This window comes from Pistacia vera, unplaced genomic scaffold, assembly GCF_008641045.1.
Source record: "Pistacia vera cultivar Batoury unplaced genomic scaffold, PisVer_v2 Contig539, whole genome shotgun sequence".
Lineage (NCBI taxonomy): Eukaryota > Viridiplantae > Streptophyta > Magnoliopsida > Sapindales > Anacardiaceae > Pistacia > Pistacia vera.
Window position 1 is genome coordinate 425,412 of NW_022196378.1, and position 21,915 is coordinate 447,326.

A 21,915-nucleotide genomic window follows, 5' to 3' on the forward strand; every position below is an offset into this window, starting at 1 on the left:
AATAGTTTACATTCCCCAAGTCTTTTAAAAAAATTGTTGATTCAAATCAGTCACAACTTGAGAGATCAACTCAGGATTATTTCTAGTCACAAGAATATCGTTAATATAGACTAATAGGTATACTACTTGACTATTTTTTTTTTTTTTCTTTTGGGTAAAAGAAGAGACTGATATCTGAGGAAGAATTAGCGAATCCCAAAGTCAGCAAAGCTTTCTTTAATTTGTCAAACCACGCTCCAGGAGCCTGTTTTAGGCCATACAAGGCCTTTTTCAATTTGCAAACAAGTCTAGATTAGATTCCACTTCAAAACCTTCAGGTTGGACCATAAACACATTTTCAGTGAGATCCCCATTCAGAAAAGCATTCTTTACATCCAGCTATTAAATAGGCCAATCATGAAGAACAACTAGTGAGAGAATGATCCTGATAATGGTAGCCTTGATCATAAGGACAAAAGGTATCGAAATAATCTAATCCTGGTGTTTGTTGAAAACATTTAGCTACAAGTATAAGGAGTTAATTCCCAAGTATGATTTCGAATAAGGGCCTTATATTCTGTTTTCCATAGCTAACTTCTATTCTGAACAATGAAATGCTTTGTTACAATCTTTGGCTTAGGAAGGATTATTGCTGTAGTGAGTAGAGCACACAGTTGTACTAAGCTTTTTGACCTTGTTATCATAGGATGGACATTTGCAGTACTTTTTACAGAAGGTTGAGGCTTAGAAGAGTCAATCGGTAAGACTACTCCAAGTTGAATCTTTCTATGTGCAGATAGAGCATTGGGTAGAGTTATGACAGTTCACGGACCAGGCTGAGTTTTATTGACAAGAGATAATGACGATGCAGAGACATCTTTACTGAGATTTTAGACTCATCACATCCTATCTGAGAATAAGAAAAGGAAGGAGTTGACAACTCTGCAAGAATAGGAGAAGACTTAGGAGTTACCAAATTAGTTGATTCAGTAAGAGGAATCGCTAAGGAGTTAGAGTGCTATTGATGCTATTAGTTTGATCCACAGCTTCTTTAACTTTAGAGACTAAAGAGCATTGAAAACCAGATTTGAAGGCCATCTCGGTTTCATTGAATTTGACATGTTTAGCCACATAAACTTTTCCAAAGGAGGACAAGCATTTGTAGCCCTTATAATCTGAGCTATATCCTAGAAACACACATTTCTAAATGTGATAAGAGAACTTGTGTTGTTGGAAAGGCCTAATATTAGGGAAAATAGCTACAGCCAAACATTTTCAATTATGTATAATTAGGCTCTTTATTAAACAACTTCTAAAAATGTGATGCAAAACTTATGGTAGTAGATGGCAACCTGTTTAGTAGAAAAGTTGCTGTTGGAAAAGCTTTCCACCAGAATCATAGTGGCATTTCAGCATGAGCTAGCATAATTAAACCAAATTCAGTAATGGCCCTGTGCTTTCTCTCTACCCTTCCATTCCATTGATGGAAATAAGGACAAGGGTGCCTAAAGTTTATTCCATGTTGTTGAAGATATTTGGAGAATGATCTAAACTCACCTCCCCAATCGGTTTGCAAACACTTAACTTTAAAATCAAATTGCTTCTCAACAAGACAATGAAACTGTGTAAAAATGTCATAGGAATTAGATTTCAATTTCAAGGGATAAACCCATGTGTAGCGACTATAATCATCCACAAAGGCAATATAATACCTATACCCTTCAAAGGATACTATTGGAGCACGGCCTCATAAATTAGCATGAATCAACTTAAGTGGAGTAGTTGAAAAAGAATTGGAGCTAGGAAAGGCATATTGTTGCATTTTCCCAAACTGACATGCTTCACAAAAGTTCATATTATTGCTATGCAGTTTATTTAGTACATTGTGTAATGTTTTGACATTAGGGTGACCAAGTCTAGCATGCCACAACATAGTAGTACTAACATCAGAAGTAACAGAGACATCTTTATGACATGCTAACATTGTAGTAACTAAAGCAACATTAACTCTTTGTCCTGAATTTTCACTAATAACACTTGATACAGATATGGGAACAAAATCTGATTTATTATTGAAAGCAGAAGGCTGATATAGACTAGATGAAATCTGCAGTTGATAAAGTCCATCTCGCAAACCTCCTTGAAGTAAGACTTCCTTGGTAGTTTTATCCTTTATTAAATAGCAGTTGGAGTGAAAGTCGACAATAACATCATTGTCCTTAGTTATTTGAGAAATACTAAGTAGGTTTTTAGCAATATGAGGAACACAAAGCATATTTTTTTATTCTAGAAGTCTTTTAATGAAGTGAGATGGAACACAAGACATATCTATGTGAGTGATGGGAATAGCCTGCCCATTTCCAACCTGCACCTAAGAATCACCTTGATAATCACTTTTAACATCAAATTACTAGTGTCAGTTATCATGTGATTTGTAGCTCCAGAATCAACATACCAAGTCTAATTTGTCACTACTTGAGGAGAGGCAATATGTGGGTGTTGAGTAGACATAGGTATAGACACATTAGGTCCTTTAAAAGCAGGTTGTTATGAAGGATTCAGTTGCAAAGATGGTTGAGAATATTGAAACTATTGCGAAGATGGTTGAGAATATTGAAACTGTTGCGAAGAAGGCTGAGAATATTGAAACTGTTGTAAACCTCCAAATTGAAATGATTGAGTATATAATGGAAACTCTTGATTGAAACTAGTGTGATGATGATTAGCAGGCTGCTGCTGTGGTGCATTATTTAACATTTGCCCTTGCATCAGTTTTGTTGCCAGAAAGGCTTGAGCAGCAGGTTCAGTAGCTTGATTTTGGAACTGAGAAGTAACGATATCAAAAGAACTACTAGCAGTAAATCCCAAGTAGGCATGATTGAATCTATGGTAGCATTGCAATGCTGAATGTCTGGCTTTGCCAGATACTTTGCATTTCAATTTAGGCCTAAAAGAGCCTCTACCTCTTCCTCTAGGTCTCATATGAGGATTAAACATCATCATCCCAAGATGAAGAAACTGATTTTGCAGATCCAACTGAGGAGAATATTATGGCTGAAAGTGAGTAAATTGACTAGGAATGCTCTACTTGATGATTGGAATTGTGAAAAACCAGAAAACTGAGGTTGAACAGAACCTTGACTAAACTGAGGTTGAATAGAGTCTTGACTCGTTTGTGTGACTCGTTTGTGACAGAGTCTGTGGATGCACAGATTTCTGGAAACTTTGATTTCTAGAATTATGGTTAGAGCCATTACTAGATTTATGTTTTGCAGCTACCAAAGCAGAGGCTAGCTAATTAAGAAACATATTTAAAGCACTATTTTGTCTTTCAAGTCGCATTTCATGTTTATGCAAGAAGAATTGTGCTTCTTGCAAGGTCATGTTATTACTATTGGTAGTCAATGAAGCCACTATAGCTTCATATTCAAGGCCTAAACCATCTAGAATGTACAATAATAGCTCTTCATCACTAATTGACACTCCACTGGCAATCAATTCATCACCTAAACCTTTCATAGTCAAAACATATTCATTGATACGAAGTGCATTTTTCTTAATGGTTTGTAATAAGTTCCGCAGGTGTAATGTTCTGGCTTTGGACAATGATTGAAAATGAAGCTTTAGAGTGTTCCATATTTCATATGAATTGCCACACTTAGCTACATGACAGAACATGGACTCTTAAAGTGAAGATAAGAGCCAACTTACCAAGAATTGGTCAACTTTCTTCCAATTGTAGTACCTAGGGCTTCCTTTCTTGATTAATTTTCCAGACTCTTCGTCGGGCTCCATTATAAACATAGGAGGACATTCTTTTTCTCCAATGACGAATCCATCAAGGCCATGAGAAATTAAGGCCGGAAAAATTTGTGAATGCTAGAACAAGTAATTCTTATCAAGAAGCTTTATAAAGATTATAGGTAGAGTAGGTGGAGTTCCTGAAGCTATCGAGCTACTGGATCCAGCTTCCATGTTTACCGGTTTTAGAGATAGAGCTACAAATTCTTAAAGAAAAAAAAGGAAATTTGGGTATATCAAACCAAAGACGTTTGTCTAAGGCTCTGATACTATGAAGGAGAAACAATTCAAGGAAAGAAAAATCTAGAAAGGAAAAGAAGAGTGAGTTGAAAAATTACATAATTTAGTTGAAGATTCTTGTATTTCTTTCTTACTAAAAATGCATTAGTACAGAGGCAAATATATACTGCGTTTATAGTAATACGCAACATTTTGGAAATATTATAACCAGGTCGTATTTTACTTATATTTGGTACTCTGGTCCTTAAACCTTTTATACACAATGAGGACTAAGACATTTGTACCCTTTATGAACCAAACTATACCCTACAAAGACACATTTCATGGAATGAAAACTAAATTTGTGTTTGTTAAAGACATGCAAAAATGGAAAAAATGCCCAACCAAACACTTTCAAGGTCTCATAGGAAGGTGAAAACTTAAACAACACTTGATAAGGTGATGCATTTTGTAAAACTTCTGCAGGCATCCTATTAATCAAATAAACTGCAATGTCAAAGGCAAGCCACCAAAAATGCAATGGCATGAATGCATGAGCTAACAAAGTTAAACCGGTCTCCACTATATGCCTATGTTTTCTCTTACTCCTTCCATTATGTTGGTGAACATAGGCACAAGAATGCCTAAATTGAATTCCTTAACTAGTTAAAGAAGGAATTAAGCTCTTATACTCACCTCCTTGAATGGACTGGATGCATTTTAGTTTGTAACCAAATTGTCTTTCGGCCAAGTGGTGAGATTTTATGAAAATAGATCTAACTTTAGCTTTGGTCCTAAGAGGGAAGAGCCAAGTTAATCAATTAAAATCATCCAGAAATTAGACATAATATCTGAATCCTTCAGTAGAAGGAATTGGTGCAGGGCCCCATAAGTCACTATGAATGAGTTCAAGAGGCAAAGTTGCTCTAGAAGATGATCTTGGAAAATTAGTTTGGTGCACTTTTCCTAGTTGGCATGCATCATAGAATTCAACAGGTTTTAAATGAGATTTACTTGGTAAAGCACTCATTATATGTCGATATGCTCTAATATGAGGGTATCCTAATCTTTGATGCCACATTAAAGAACTAGAGTGATTGTTTACCGTCAAAGCACAAGCAGATAATGATTAAGTCATATGCACATAATGAGGCCATGAATTGTTATTATGCTATTTAGTTTGATGTGAATTAGGATTGAGATTAGGTTGAATTGCAGCAGAAATAGAATTAGAATATGCAGAGTTATAAACTGTGCATGTTGATCAGGTTTACAGTCTGAAGTTATTCTATTATGAGTGCAATTGAACGCATTTTGAACACAATCAACCTCACAGTCAATATCACTTGTATTTTGAACAGTTTTAGCGTTTTGAACACAATCAACATCATAGTCAATATCACTTGTATTCTAAATAGTTTTAGTAAAAAGAACACTTGAATGATCAACATTAGTTTCAGTAGTCACAACTTAAGTGATCAGCATTAGTTACACAACTTGCATTTTTATGAGTGCAATTGGATATGTTTAAAACACAATCAATATCACTTGAACTTCAAACACTTTTAGTATAAGAAACCCTCAAAATGTCTTTATTTTGATTACTAAAAGGTGATATACAATCAGTTGGAAAGTGATCATCTTGATCACTTGAAACATGAGCAGTATTTGAAACATGAACATTATCATAACAAGTAGTTGTATCTTGATCATGGTGATCACCTAAAACATGACAGCTAGGAGAACCATTATCAATACTAAGACTGTTGGAATTATTTCTAAGACTTAACTCTAATGATGACCTAAAGACATTATTCAGTGGACTTTGAGAGACATTATTCACTGAATTTTGAGAGACAGAAGTATGAGACAGTACAACATTTCTAGAATGTGTATTTGATAGGTGGTTTGCTAAGGAATTGGGGGTTGGAATTGACATATTTGGAGGTATCACTGGCTAGTAAAGCTTGACTTTAAGGTCTCCTTGCAATAGAACTGTCCTTGTAATTTTGTCCTTCACAACAGAACAGCTAGAATTAAACTCAACAACTACATTGTTATCCTTTGTAAATTTTGAAATGCTTAGTAAATTTTATGTAATTTTTGGAACACATAAGATATTTTTAAGATATAGGCATTTAGATTGTAAAGGGCTAGGTAAAAAGGATTTACCAATGTGAGAGATGTGCAACAACCCACCATTTCCTACTTGTAATTAATCAAACCCTTCATAAGTTTTGCTGACATTTAGTTGTGTAGGATCAGATGTGATGTAATCCTTGCTCCTGAATCCATGTACCAAATTAGGTCAACAGGAGTAGTTGGATTTATAAAGGATAAAGGAGCAAACTGTTGTGGATGCAGAGCAATATTTGCTTGAGGACTAGCACCAACAGACAGTTGTTGGCTCAACAGACTAGTGGCAGTTGATGTGATGGAAGATGGCATGGCTGAAGATAAATTTATTCAGTGAGAGGCTTGACTAGCACTTGAAGGTACTGCTCCAGGAACGGTTGAAGACTTGGTAAACTATTGATTTGGCTGAAAAATCATATTAGACATGAATGGCTGAGGACCACAATTAGTGAATAGTGGTGAGGATTGAAAACCTCCAGGTTGAAATCCACCAGTATAAGGTTGTGGTGAGGACTGAAAGTTTCCATATTGAAAAATTCCAAGTTGAAAGCCATTTCTAGGTTGAAATCCACTAGTATAAGAAGAGTCATACTAGTGATAGCACTGGACAGCCATGTGTTCGAGATTGCCACGCACTTGGCAGATTGGTCTCCTTCGACTATTGAATTTGCCTCGGCCTCTTCCAAAATTATTAACCATTAGAGGCCTATAGTTGTTCCAAGGTGCTTCATACTATGAAGTAGGCAGCTAAAATTGATTGGATAAATTCACAGGCACTGGATATGGAGAGTGAGGAGTCTGTGTGTGCAATGTACTCAAAGAAGGGCCATTAGCATTCTCATGTTTTCTAGAGGACACTTGTTGTTGGTCATGGCTATATTAGTTGAACAATTTGAGAACTCTAGTGAGTTAAACTTCTCAAGTCGAACCTCATATTTTTGCAATAAGAATTTTGTAAAGTGGCAAAGTCAAGTTTTGACTCAATTCTTGAAGTAAGGTTTACGACTGCCACATCATACTCTGGACCAAGTCCATCAATTACATATTGGAGTAAATCCTCATCAGAGATTGAATGTCCACTTGCATATAGGTTTGATGCTATTTCCTTCATTTTCTTAATATAACTATCTATACTTAAATATTTCTTCTGCGTAGTTTGTAACAAATTCTTTAAATGTAAAGCACAAGCTTTAGAATCAATCACAAACTCATGTTCAAGAGCAGACTAGATTTCATGTGAATGATGACATTTAGAGACATGCTCAAACATATTCTCTGAAATTGATGCTAATAGCTAGCTGACCAAGAATTTGTTTGTACGCTTTTAGTTGACATAGGCAGGATTAATTTCCTCTTTAATTTCACCCTCTTTCTCTTTAGGATCATCAATTTGTGCAAAAATGTATTGCTCGGTAAAAATTATAGGAGGAGGGCAAGAGATATTACTAATTAAGTAATCCTCCAGCTCATGAGCTCCAACCGCGAAGAGGATTTGCAATCTCTAGAACCGATAGTTATCTCATGTGAGTTTAGGGTTAACAACCTGTAATCTAGATGAAAACACAGGAGGAGCAAAATTGTTGGAACTACTTAAGCTATTCAACATTTTCTTAGTGTTGAAGAGCTTAGAAGAGTTGAAAGTGTCAACCATTGACACTTGTCAAGGCTTTGATACCATGTGAGAAGTGAAGAGAAATGATTTAGAAGAATAGAGAACAATTGGGAATTTTTGATATGATTTTTATTAAAGAGAGTTTTACACACTGTTTACAATTTATATATTGACAACTTTAAGAAGAAGAATAGTAGTAAGTAAGTGGAGCAGCTGAGCTTAAGCTATTGAGGAACAGAAACGCTGTTGTTTTCAACTATTATTATTATTGTTGAATGACGTTGTTTTGTGTTTTTCTGAGAAGATAAATGACTTGGATGAACAGAGAAGAATCGGGAATTTTCAATTTGATTTTTATTAAAGAGAGTTTTACACACTATTTACAATTTATATATTGACAATTTTAAGAAGAAGAACAGTAGTAAGTAAGTTGAGCAGCTAAGCCTAAGCTATTGAGGAACAGAAACGCCACCGTTTTCAACTATTATTGTTGAATGACGTCGTTTTGAGTTTTCCGTCCAACAGACTATACTGGTACCAATGAAAAGTGAAAAAAATCATTAATACATTTATTCAAAAAATTTAAGGAGAAGAGAAACTCTTAAGAAATGCTACATTTGTATGTTTAAGCAGAGCTTTGTGTTGGAAATATTTTATATCTCTAATCATTATACACAATCAATAATAAGTGATTGATAATTATTTTAGGAGTAATAATTAATGATGCTGATTTAATGAGTAATTGAGTGCACTTCAATTTATTAGTTCATCGATGAACCATACTAGGGATGGGCGTTTCACCAGCCCCGTGGGGGACCCCATTCCTCAGTCCTGACCCGCCTTGTGCCCATCTCTAAACCATGCATATGGATATAGTCTGAAAGTTATAATTGACAAGTAGTTTATGACCATCGTTGAAACATCAAACAATTTGAAAATGATGTTTGTTTGCTTCAATTTAAACACTATCATGTTTATCGATTTCATTAAGAATAAGTAATTGAAGTACTTACTAATAAAATAGTGGCTCATCCGACCAATACTCTTTGCAAATCCATTGCAATACACTGTAGGTGGAGCGGAATACAATTCAGATAAAAAATTAGAAGATTCGAAGGAGTGAAGATGAAGAATGAAAGATTGGAATTGAAGATGAATAAATGAAATTGAAGAATAGAATTTAGGGATTTTAATTTTAGGAATTCGGATTCCAATTCAACCACAGGTTCTCTAACCCGACAATTGAACTACAATTCAATTCAACTATTCCCATATGTTCAATCACAGGTTAATTTGGTCCAATGGCGGCTAAAACAGGTTTTAGCCATTCAGTGGATCAGATTAGGGACCGGTTCCCAATCGGATCAGTTAGTTAGGTCTCGGGTTTGATCCAATGGTGTTGGGCTGGTTCATCTTGGGTTCTATATATAGTGGATGGACCCCACAACATTTGATTTTGCAAACTTTTCTTAGGCCAGTTGAAAATTGGGATACCCTAAACAATTCCAACAAAATAGCCAAGCTTATTAGTGTAGTTGTCTTTAAAACGGTATCTAAATGAGATAATAAACAAGGTAAAATCTTGGTGATGTTAAGCACAAATCTACTCTATATGAGGGAGTAGAGCTCCAAGAAGAAAGAAAAGAGTGAATAGAGTTTTTAGTCAATAAGTTCTTTGCTACTCACATTATTCGAGTTCAAAGCTAATATAGCCTGTACATAAAAACTTAATAATGTAGTTTCCTTAAAACTATTGAAATTGCCCAAAATAACAGTGACATAAACTGCTAAATAAATGCTAATTATTTGCTAAACAACATAATTTTTTGCCCAAAATGGAGACTAGTGAACCCTCTGGGATTTTCTGGTTTCCTTTGAATCCGCCTTCCTAACATTTCCCTCCTCATCTGGCACAACCTTGCCCTCAAGGTTGGAAGGAATCAGCCTGTAAATAGCTTCCATTTCTGTTGCATTTTCCTAGAATGCGTCTTGCAAAGGAAGACCTTGCCATTGAACTAATAGCTGCTCCACTCTTCCACCAGCTCGCATTATTATTCTGCGTCCCACTACTGCCAATGGTAAAACCTATGGGTGGCCCTTAAAAACTGCTGAAGGTAAAGCCAATACGTGCTCGGGAACCAATGCATGACAATGTTTTAAAAGTAAAACATGAAATACGGGGTGAATTTTTTATTCAGGTAGTAACGCCAACTTATACGCCACTTGACCCACTTTTTTAACAACCTGAAATGGACCATAATACCGTTGACCGAGTTTCGTGTATCCTCCACCACACAAGGAATTTTGGCAATATGGTTGAAGTTTTAAGTACACCATGTCACCCACTTGAAAATCCAATGCACAATGTCGACAATTAGCACTTCAAGTCATTTGCTATTGAGCACGAGTTAAATTTTCCTTCAACTCTCACAGTAGCACATCTCTATTGGCTAGTTGCCATTCCACTACTTCCAATTTTGAATTACCAGCTGTATAAGGCTAAACAGTAGGGGGATCAAGGCCATACACAAGTTTAAATGGTGTAGTGCCTACAGCAGTATGATATGAAGTGTTGAGGAAGAACTCTGGCCACGGTAAATACTCCAGCCACCTTCGTTTGACCATTCATTTGAGGATGGTATGTCATACTGTGCTTTAGAGTTGTTCCACTAAGTGCAAACAACTCTTGCCAAAAGGCACTCAAGAAAATAGGGCTACGATCACTTAGAATTGATTTTGGGAGTCCATGAAGTTTGTATACCATGCTCAAAAATAGCGTTGCCACCTCTGTAGCTGTAAATCCCTTTTTGAGCGACCCAAAATATGCATATTTGTTTAACCTATCAACCACAACCAAATGATAAGAGTAACCTACCGGCTTTGGAAACTGGAAACCCCGTCACAAAATCCATTGCTATTTCCTCCCAAATATGATTAGGTACTGGCAATGGTTGGAGCAATCTCGCTAGTGTGTGAGCTTGATACTTAGCTTGTTGACAGACATGACACTTTTGCACAAATTCTCCAACCTCCCAAGCCAATCCCTGTCAATAAAAATTTACTGATAATCTACTCACTGTCTTACGAAGACCATCGTGCTTGCCTAAAGGAGAGGAATGTAATTCAGTCAAAAGCTGCTGCCTCAATTCTTTGTCCGTAAGAACCACAAGTCTCTCATGATAAAATAATAGTTATCTCGCAATACAAAGCCTGGATGAGTGTGTATCTCTTGTTGAAGATCTGTCATTATTTTCTGACAAAATTTATCCCACTATAATGCATCTCGCAGTTGCTCCAGGATAGAAAAAATTGGAACTGAAAGCGAAAATGGCTCAGCTTATACCTCTCGTTGTTCACCCTCGAACTGTCATGATAATGCATCTGCCGCCAGATTAGATTTTCCTGACTTATAAGTCACTATAAAATCAAATCCTAAGAGTTTAACGAGATAGGCATGTTGCTTCGGAGTTTGGATCACTTGTGACAATAAATTCCGCACACTTTGATGGTTTGTGCGAATGGCAAACTTTTGTCCCAATAAATACTGCCACCAACGAATGATTGCTTCTGTAATGGCATACAACTCACGAACATATACCAAAGCTTTCTATAATCGAGGAGTCAATTTCTTGCTAAAAAATGCAATTGGGTGACTGTCTTGCATAAATACAGTGCCAATCCTAGTACCTCAAGCATCCGTTTCCAATTCGAATGGCTTATTAAAATTCGATAGAGCCAAGATCGGAGCTTAAGTCATTGCTTGTTTCAAGTTTTTAAAGGCTGCCAAGGCTTCAGTGGACCACTCAAACTTGCCCTTCTGTAAGAGTTTTGTTAATGAGGCGGCAATGGAAGCATATTGTCTCACAAATTTTTTGCAATATCCTGTTAACCCCAAGAATCCATGCAATTGTCATATTGTCATTGGATGAGGCCAGTCAATCATAGCTTTGATCTTAAAAGGATCATGAGCCACTCCTTTACCCGAAACAATGTGTCTCAAATACTCCAGACGACAAACACCGAATACGCATTTCTTCATCTAGCAAAAAAATAAAAAAATAAAAAAATATTATCCATAAGCAAGAAAGAACAGTTGAGAGGTGTTGCATGAGTGTCCAAATCACCAATGTATACCAAGATGTCATCAAAAAAAAGATTACAAACTTATGAAGGAACTGTCTGAATACTTCATTCACATACTCTGGAATGTCACCGTAGTGTTTGTTAAGTCAAACAGCATGACCACAAATTCATAGTGGCCTTCATGAGTTCTAAAAGCAGTCTTTACTATGTCTTCCTCTGCCATGCGAATATGACAGTATCTGAACCTCAAGTCAATTTTGGAGAAAATTGAGGCACCATATAACTTATCTAACAACTCATCGACTATTGGAATGGGAAACTTGTAAGGTACTATAATCTTGTTCAAGGCTTGATAATCTACACAGAATCGCCACAAACCATCACATTTCTTTACCAATAGAACCGGTGATGAAAAAGGACTTCGATTGGGTCTAATTATTCCACTCTCCAACATCTCTAAGACCATTCTTGCCAACTCCCCATTTTGAAACTGAGGGTATCGATAAGTGCATACTTGTACTGGCATGGAATTTGGTTGCAAGCAAATTCGGTGATCATTAGCTCTTGGTGGCAGTAAGGCCATAGTGTAGTAGCCTTGAAGACATCTTGAAATTGATCCAGAACAGCATCAATAGGTTCGGCTTGGTTACTTAATGACCACATCGACGATGTTGTGAAGTTCATATATGAGTGGGATGCTAACACACTGAAAAGAAACATCAATATAATTCACTTCCATTAATTGTTCCAATTGGTGAAGATGAATTGGTTCTACACTTTGTGGTTGTTGGCCATGCAAGGTCAAGTGTTCTCTTCCCCTCGTAAATGAGAGCATCAACTTTGTATAATCCATCAGAACTGGTCCGGTGAAAGCAACTGAGCACCCAACACAATGTCCACCCCTTGAAGCGAAAGAACAAATAAAGCCACCCCAAATTAATGCCCTTCCAAATAGAGTGTTACATCTTGACATAATCTTGAACATCCCAAGGTCTCACCATTCCCAATCTTCACTGGAATTGGGCCTGTTCGAGTAGTAGTCTGATTTTCCATTTGGCTCGTCAATGGTGGTGTAAGCAACAAAGGTGGCAATCCGATTGCAGGTGTGGTGCTTGGTTTGGGTGGCTCCCATTGTTGGTTTCCTGTTGAACGAAAAGGTACTCAAAACTCACTCATTTAATCCTCCTGAAGTCTCACTAATCCCATAGCCTCTGTTAGATTTGTCGGGTGAAAGGAACAGACCTCCCTTTGAATCTCCGCTCACAAACCTGAAACAAAACAACTAAGTAGAAATGAATCAGAAATACCTGAAACTTTATTAGCCAACTCCTCAAATTTATTTTGATGATCCGCCACCGAACCTTGTTGTGTCAACTTTGATAATTGACCCTGATAATCTATAAATTCTGAAGGTTCAAAACAGATATGTAAATCTTGAGGAAATGTCCACCAAGAGCGCATCTGCCTATTCGTGTGCATCCATCGATACCATGCTACTGCAGGGTCGTCCATGTGAAAGGAGGCGATAGTTATCCTCTATTCCTCCTGTGTCTCATGATATCCAAAGAACTGTTCTGCCTTAAATTGCCGACCTTCCAGATCAGTTCCATCAAACCTTGGTACCTCAAATCAAAAGGGTTTAAATAAAATCCCTGTGGAACTCGTTTGCATACTACTATTCCCCATGATCAGATTCCTTTCTCCCCTTGTGGTCGAACCGCTCTCTTTTGTGATGCGTGATTGTCGCTCCCGCTCTGATTGCTCCCATTTACTATCCATCATCGACACCTTCATCCCTAACTCCTTAAAAAAATGTTCCCAAGGAATGAAGTTTCTCCACAACAGCCTGCTGAGTTGCTATCATCTGTTTCATTTGGTCATCCAAAGTTTTTAATCTAGTTCCGTCGGCCATTTCATCTCTCAACGAATGTACCAATTGTTAAGCACAAATCTACTCTATATGAGGGAGAAGAGCCTCCAGGAAGAAAGAAAAGAGAGAATAGAGTGTTTAGTCAATAAGTTCTTCGCTGCTCACATTATTCGAGTTCAGAGCTAATATAGCTGATACATAAAAGCTTAATGATACAGTTTCCTTAAAACTATTGAAACAACCTAAATGGCAGCGACGTAAACTACTAAATAAATGCTAATTATTTGCTAAACAACATAATTTTTGGCCCAAAATGGAGACTGACGAACCCTCTGGGATTTTCTGATTTCCTTTGAATCCGCCTTCCGAACAGGTGATAACTCTTCAAAATGAACCTTGTATTATACCAATGATGAGGTAGCTCAATCTATCAAAGATCCGAGCTTTGATGCCTAAACCACTTTGGAATTTTGCTCCGACATAAACATAACACCACAACAAGTATTCTACCAAATATCTTAAATATGAAATTCATATATTTGATGAGAGAGATTGTGTGTTAGAGGGAGAGAAGAATAGAGAAAGAAAGAGAGTAACCTTTTTGTAAAAAAGACTTACTACTACCATTGCCATGTGTTGAATGCTTTGTTGTAAATCTCCCATAATGTTTTCTACATTCTGATTCAGCTTCAGGCAATTCACAAACTTAAGTTATATTCAGACACTATTTCTAGTTTGATTCATCCAATTCTACTATATTAGATGGGGACATTGATAATGATTAGAGTCCACAACAATTGCTTGCGTCTAAAAGCTCTAGTACGATTGGAAGCTCTCGTAGTAATTGAAGCATATTGCAATTCTCTAGGTAAAGAGTTTTCAACTAATTGGGTTGCTTCATACTTAAAGGAAAATTCTCAAAATTGTTTCCACTAAAGATCTAAACATTTCAGCGAGGTTAAATAGTAGAGATACAAGGGATAACCTATTAGACCATCTCCAACCCATTGCATCAAATTAGTGCAAGTTTTAGTGTAAAACACTATTACATCTCCAACCCACTATACCAAATGAATATTCCTTAGAATATTCTTTAGAATATTCGCTTTCTTTTTCTTTATTGTAATAATCAACAATTAATCTATTTCACTCATTATTTTTGTATATATTAATTAATTATTGGCAATGATATTTTTATTAAATAATAATTACTTTAAAAATTATACTAATTTAATAAAATTAAGCATTTATTTAATCAAATAAACATCACATTTAATATAGAAAAACATTACATCTAATATAAAATGATACCAAACAGAAAAAAAAAAAAAAAAAAACAACAACAACACAAAAGTAAAATTCCATATTGATAGTAATTTAATTTTTCGAATTAGTATGTTCTTCCTACAAATGATCAATTAATGCATTTCGAAGAGCATGGTGAGCCTCTGTATCCTTAATTTGTCTATGTCGAGCAAGAAAATTTTGAAATCGAACAATTTCATGCGAAGGATTGCTTCTTGCTCTGCATCAATTGCTTCAAGATCATTTATCAATTCCTCATCATCAATTTCATTGTTGGAAAATGATGATGAATTAGAAGATGACAAATGAGATGGACCTCCAAAATTGAAATTCATCTTTGTAGATATATTAGTTGAACGATTTGGAAGTTGATTTGGTGTAAGATTTTATAGTTGAAGAAAATACTATTCTAGATAAAAAATAATAATTCAGAAAGATGTATTGTCTATTTAAGCTTTTGAGATTTGTGGCTTATTCAAAAAGATGTATTGTCCATTTAAGCTTTTGAGATTTGTGGCTTATTCAAAAAGAAGTATTGTCCATTCAAGCTTTTGAGATTTGTGGCTTATTCAAAAAGATGTATTGTCCATTCAAGCTTTTGAGATTTGTGGCTTTTTCAAAAATATGTATTAATGTCCATTCAAGCTTTTGAGATTTGTGGCTTATTCAAAAAGATGTATTGTCCATTCAAGCTTTTAAGATTTGTGGCTAATTCAAAAAGATGTATTGTCTATTCAAGCTTTTTAGATTTATAGCTTATTTCAAAAGATGTATTATTCATTCAAGCTCAAAAAGATGTGTTATCCATTCAAGCTTTTTAGATTTAGTGTTTTTAAATTAGTGTTAATTTTTATTTTGAGTTATTGTAGTTTAATATTTGCATTGAATAAAGTTTTGTTTTTAATTNAATGGCAACTTGAAGCAGAATGTCCGGCTTTATGTGCCCTGTAACTTCCAGAATATCTGGACTCCTGGCAAATTGAGAAAGAGGAACCTGGCTGGAAATGCCAATTTCGAGCTCCGAATCGGAAGGAAAGGCATACTCTTACTTCCTCACCGACCTGCCATAAGCCCGAGACTGAGTTCCCTCAAGGTCAATCAATAACGAACGGTGGGATCCCTCCTTCACATTATGTATGGGCTACTTCTCTTCCTAGTTCCCTTAAAAGTCTATATAGTATGTGAAAACTCTGTTGCAGCCGAAGTCGGCTCGAGGTTAATCCTTAACCCGTGAAGTCAAAGAAATGCCGTTTCAGTTCAACAAAGAAATGAAAGCAATCAAGACCAGCACCGCTAACTATATTGAGTTCTAGGAGATTCATCTTATCTCGCCTCTTTTAGTTATAGGTAAAGTACGTACTATAGGCTACCCTTTTCTTTCTAATGTCCAAAGAAGCTTCCATTAAAGGAAATGCTTTTATGAATGGGATTTTTCCGACTTTCCTTTCTTAACTAACCTACACCCGGCTTGACCACGAAAGCAGCATTCCTTGCCCACCGTTCTCTTTTAGCTGAAAGTCGAGGAAGGACTGGGTCACGGGTTGTTGACGCAGATGTGGTCAGTAGGCAGAACGGCGTACTAAAATGAGTATTCCAAACCTCCCCTGTCAGCTGCTTCATTCCATATTGTTTAGGGGAAAGACCCTACATTTGGCAAGGAATCCGATCTTTCGCTTAAGTAAGAATCATATGTAAAAAGCCTATGCCTTCTGAGCGAGAGTAGGTATTGGTATAATTGGATTCGCAAGCCTAAGACCTAAATCAAGCGTGCAAATGCAAAAAGGAAGGAATTCTCTCTCCTTTCCGTAGGAGAGAGGCGGATTAGAATTCAGAGGGCGGAGAACTATATCAGGAAAGCGCGGAACAGGAGTGGGAATGAGAATGGGATATGAATGGTGAGCCGTCCGGACAGCTGACGGGCGACATCAATTGAAAATAAGGGGTACGAGCTCAAGCAGTTGACTACTTTCTTTTTTCTAAACAACAAGAGTGTATCGTTCGATAAGGGATGCCCTAAATCGGTATCACTTATTGAACGATACACTCTTTTTCTAAAGCTCAATCCCTTGCTTGTTTCTTTCCTGCCCTGCTGGGTCCCTTCATTGGTTGGCTACCTCAGTAGGTGCTTGTTTGGCATGAGCTGTAGCGTAGGCACAAGAAGTAGGAGGATCCGGAGGTGTAGGAGCAAGGTGCAGGAAAGCCAGGTGCTAGCTAGGTGTGGTCTCCTGCCTGGTCTATTGGTAGTCATCTTACAGTCTTATCTGACCCTCCACTGACTTAGTAGCGGGCCCACGGACCCTTGACTTCTTTAATAGCCGTCCGTCGGTAATTCTCTTCAGGGGTAGATTCCGGCTATCAAAAACGAACAAGAATTGTTTTAGTGTATTACCACACATACATAGAAGTAATGATACCCTTTTTATGGTGAAGAAGGCAGGAAGGTATATATTCTAACAGACAAAGAAGGAGATCTGGGCACAAATCCGTATGAAAATCGTATGACTTGAGAATTGGAATAGGAGGAATTCCTGGTTTATAGTTTACCTCTATAGTTCTACTTATAGGCGGTCAGGACGGGAACTGCAGTTATATTCTATTCTATTTTAAAATAGCTTGGCAGTTCTAGTTCAGTTCTGAATGCTCTAGTTCTGTAGTTGCGGGGGAAGGAGGCCTTCAGGCCGCTTGAAAGCGAGTAACCGGGGACTTACTGCTAATTCCTAATAAGACCGGACTAGATAACTATAACTATCCTAAGACAGAAGCGAGGCAAGACCCCTTCTCAGCGGAGCTTTTGGGGTAGAGTCGAGTGATCATAGGAAGCAGTTCTACTTATTAGCTACCGAGTTCGGGACAAAGNAAGATGATAACGCAATGATGTTGCCCACCTCTCTATCTCGGATAACCCTTGCAAGGTTCCAGAGATTGAAATTCCTATCTGTTGACGGTTTTAAAAACCTCTCAGCTCTTGAATATTTGTCTATCAGCGATTGTCCAAATCTCACATCCTTTCCAGAGGCAGGCTTACCATCGTCGCTTCTACAATTATATATCTATGGCTGTCCCCTGTTGAAAAAACGATGCAAAAGGACTGAAGGTCAAGATTGGTCCAAAATAGCCCATATTCCTCGCATTCGAATAGATGGCAGATTCATCTCTGATCCAGATCTGGAGGAGGAAGAATGAGCTCTCCTAATCTCAGAAATGAAGAAAATAGAATAACATCAGAGAATTACTTCATTCTTTCCTCACACTAATCCTGGTATGTCAGGTTCTTACATCTTGAAAATTAGTTACTGAATTGGTTGAAATGGAAGTCAATGAAGCCCCAGTTTCTAGACCTTTTTTCTTTTCCTCTGTTAAATGAATTTTTGTTTCAATTCTGTAATTTTTTTCCCCTGTTGGCTTTTGTAATCAGTGCCATGACTTGATGAGAACTGTCACTAACATTTTCTCATTTCAATTCTCCAGTAATTTGGTTTATCAATGCTTATTTACAGAATTGTCAAGAAGATGCTTAATTGGTGTAGCAGATATTTTGAAGTGAGGTAATTAGTGCTTTTGCATTTGTCTTTCTGTTTGGTTAAGTTGAATGTAATACATTATATCTGAAATTTGACTGTAATTTTTTAAATTATACTATTTTAATCTCAGACGAACAGTTCGTGGAGCCGGTTTTATGATATGTGAGGAAATGGACCTGATAGTATGCAAGTCTTATTTGGATATCAGGTAATGAAAAGTTTAATAGTTGTTTGGTATTTATATAAATTGAGGTTGATCATACCCTCTATTATGCATTTCCCTAATTTAACTCTGTAGTTCATTACTTATAATGTTTTCAGTTCAATGACAATGCAGTGTAATGACAGAGCTCTCCACAGGGACAAAACCAGGATTTTATTTTGAGGAGGGCTGAAATTCTTCTTTGGTATGGTCTGGTAAAAAGGAAGATTTTTTTCTTCAAATAAGTCTTAATGAATGTATATGAAGAAGTATATAAAATAAATTGGTTTTTTATTACTTTAGACCTGTTAAATTTGTATTAGTAAATAAAGATTATCATAATATTATGTCCAAGACCTTATTGTTAGCCTTGATAAAAATATAACTAATCTTATCAAAACAAAAATATTAAGAGGAAGGTATTAAAACTCAATTTTCTCTTGTAGAACTCATCCTACTCTAACCTTTTTTTTTTTTTTTTTTTTTTTAAATCAAGTGGATTCATCATTTATGTAAACTGGATTTCATCCGGCATGTGTTCATCTTCTGTTCGGGCAGCCGAGTACTTCAAGTTTGAATCGGCATGTCGCTTTATACAATTGATCAGAATGTTCTCTCTCAAAGCCATCTTATATTATCCTGCTGTGCTATGAACCTGTAATGACAATTTTGATACAATGATGTGAATTTGTGTATACAAAATCTGAGACATACTATCTGATGTATTTGCTTTTTTTCCCTCCTTCGGAACGTAGATTGGTACAATTAATTTCAGTCTTTGATCATTAATATATGGAAATTTCATGATTGGTTTTTAATGATTCTCTCTTTGTTTTTTTTGGTTAATATTCCGTATCTTGAATTATTTTTGATGGTTTACTCCTATAGAATATTGACATTACTTTTCGCCATTCCGTGACCATGTTAACAGATTAACTATAGGTTGATAGCAGAAACACACAATACTTGAATCAGTATGACCTAGGAACAAAATTTATTGCTTTCACTTCTTCATACTTGATCCTACGCCAATTGAACCCGCTTGTAAAGATAGGATTTCAGAAGGGAACTTAGAATCCCTTTAGCGGTTTTGGGAGCTGGGTAACACAGATTGTTAAGACAGTAGATGTGCCGATTCAAATTTATCCCAATATATTAATAACTCTCTGGTTTTAGTTGCAATTTTTTTCTAGTGGATTCATCATTTATGCGGGAGAGTCAAGGTATTGTTGTATACAGAAAGTGAAAAATGCGAGAGGGCAAGGCACATATTTTCTAGCGTATAAAGGTATCCCAAGTTGGAGGAATAACCGCTTATCTTATAGAAGAAATGCCATGTCTGATCCAAGGAAAGTAACTTCACTCCTGAGGAAGGGGATGGGACATATATAAAGAGCAGGCATCGAATGCAAGCTGTTTTCAGGCCAAATGCCACATCAGGAATAGAAGAAGCTGATACCGAGCAAGGAAACTTACCCTGCCACATTGATCATGGAAGTAGCGGATTGGATTAATAATGGCGAGGAAGAGACCAAGCAAGAGGCATTCCGTTCTATACTTGCTTGTGAATGAGAATCCTTGTTCCACATCCTTCACAGGAACAAGAGCGGATCGAGCTGACACGGAGAAGGGTTTGGCTGTTGTTATCGAAACATGAAACTTTGATCGAGATGGAGATGCTATTGTGTCAGTTAATAGTCCACATGTACCATACGAAGGAAAGTTTCCAGATTAGATTGACTGTGGGGAGGACTGCCAGGGCATATTGCAATATATTTGNCCGCTTCTCTTGAAGCTCTCTTCTTATGTATGTGATTGAAAGAGACAAAGAGAGGTAGGGATTGGATCGATGACAAAGTAGGATCCCGATTGCTCTGCATCCAACTACTTCTCCCTAGCTAGAGTGAGAAACCATACCTTGCCACATGGAACTGGGTCTTACCATACCATTCTTGTCCTGCCCTCCAGCCCTAGTGAGTGAGCAAAGCAAGCTATACCTGATACCGAGCAAGGAAACTTACCCTGCCATATTGATCATGGAAGTAGTGGATTGAAATGATAGTGGCAAGGAAGAGACCAAGCAAGAGGCATTCCGTTCTATACTTGCTTGTGAGTGAGAATCCTTGTTCCATATTCCTCTACAGGAACAAGAGCGGATCGAGCTGACAAAGAGAAGGGTTTGGCTGTTGCTATCGAGACATGAAACTTTGATCGAGATTGAGATGCTCCTGTGTCAGTTACTAGTCCACATGTACCTAACGAAGGAAAGTTTCCAGATCAGATTGACAGTGGAGAGGTAGCAGATCAAGGTTGGACGGATACGGGAATGCCAAGGAATAGATGGTTGTGAATAGTGAGATTCCCCAAGTTAAGGCTTGACTTTTTGGGCATTTTACCCTTTGTTAGGCGCTGTCTTACTAATCGTAACTTATGTTTGCACTTGTGTTGAGGGTATCGCAACACACCATCTGCATTACAACAACACGAGTAAAGCGCTATTTAATTACCCTGGGAAATAGCACTTCGGACTCAAAGGAGGCAAGCTGTTTATCTTCCATACCTTGAATAGCAGTATCAAGGGCCAGGTTAAGCTTTCATTTAAATCTATTGATGAAAGAAAGAGCCAGCAAGGGTCGGGCGTGCCGCTAAGCAGCCCTAGAGAGCGGATAGGATGGCGCTACATTGTTCTCTCCAAATGACGTAGATGACTTCCGCACGGAAGCTAGAGTAGAGCACAAAGCAGCACGCACAAAGACCCCATCATACCATGTATAGCCAGACCAAAGGAGACTTACCACGAAGCCAATCTCACTGAAATAGGTTGCACATGGTTTGTATCAACATCGGCACAAATTGAGGTCGAGCACGCATATGGATGGCTGAACATGCCATCGATATACTCGAGACAAAAACCTTTCTTATATATATTGTGCCGGCAACGAATGTACCCACTGATTCAATCCCGAACCGAGCCTTAGCCCAGTCCAAACATGAGTGAAGAGCGCCTCTCTTAGTACCAGATGCAGGTTGGTTGCAGAGATGCAGACTCGCTCGCTAGCAACCGTCGTGACGAGACAAACGGATCAATGTACCCAAAGCCGGTGATCAATTGGATTTTTATATAGGAGGAATTGTCACCTAGAAAGCGAAGGAGATCGGGGGTTTACAAACTCCACAGATAAGCGAA

The 21,915-nt window shown here is 37.2% G+C and overlaps 1 protein-coding gene and 1 long non-coding RNA gene across 5 annotated transcripts in view; both read left to right on the forward strand.

The window, feature by feature from the left end:
- Nucleotides 1–17,869: 17,869 nt before the first annotated feature.
- Nucleotides 17,870–19,546, forward strand: LOC116107512. Of its 4 annotated transcripts, none has more exons than XR_004124475.1 (5): nucleotides 17,870–18,264; nucleotides 18,474–18,550; nucleotides 18,657–18,734; nucleotides 18,848–18,943; nucleotides 19,225–19,546. It is a non-coding gene; the product is annotated as an uncharacterized LOC116107512 (long non-coding RNA). The 4 variants fall into 4 exon arrangements; XR_004124473.1 differs by having other exon boundaries at nucleotides 18,864–18,943; XR_004124474.1 differs by lacking the exon at nucleotides 19,225–19,546 and having other exon boundaries at nucleotides 18,848–19,025.
- Nucleotides 19,547–20,244: 698 nt separating this feature from the next.
- The window catches only part of LOC116107450 (protein PRD1-like), a 48,494-nt gene continuing 46,823 nt past the window's right edge, over nucleotides 20,245–21,915 (forward strand). Inside the window, 1 exon segment of the mRNA XM_031393722.1 lies at nucleotides 20,245–20,359. Coding sequence (XP_031249582.1) covers nucleotides 20,245–20,359 — 115 coding nt within the window.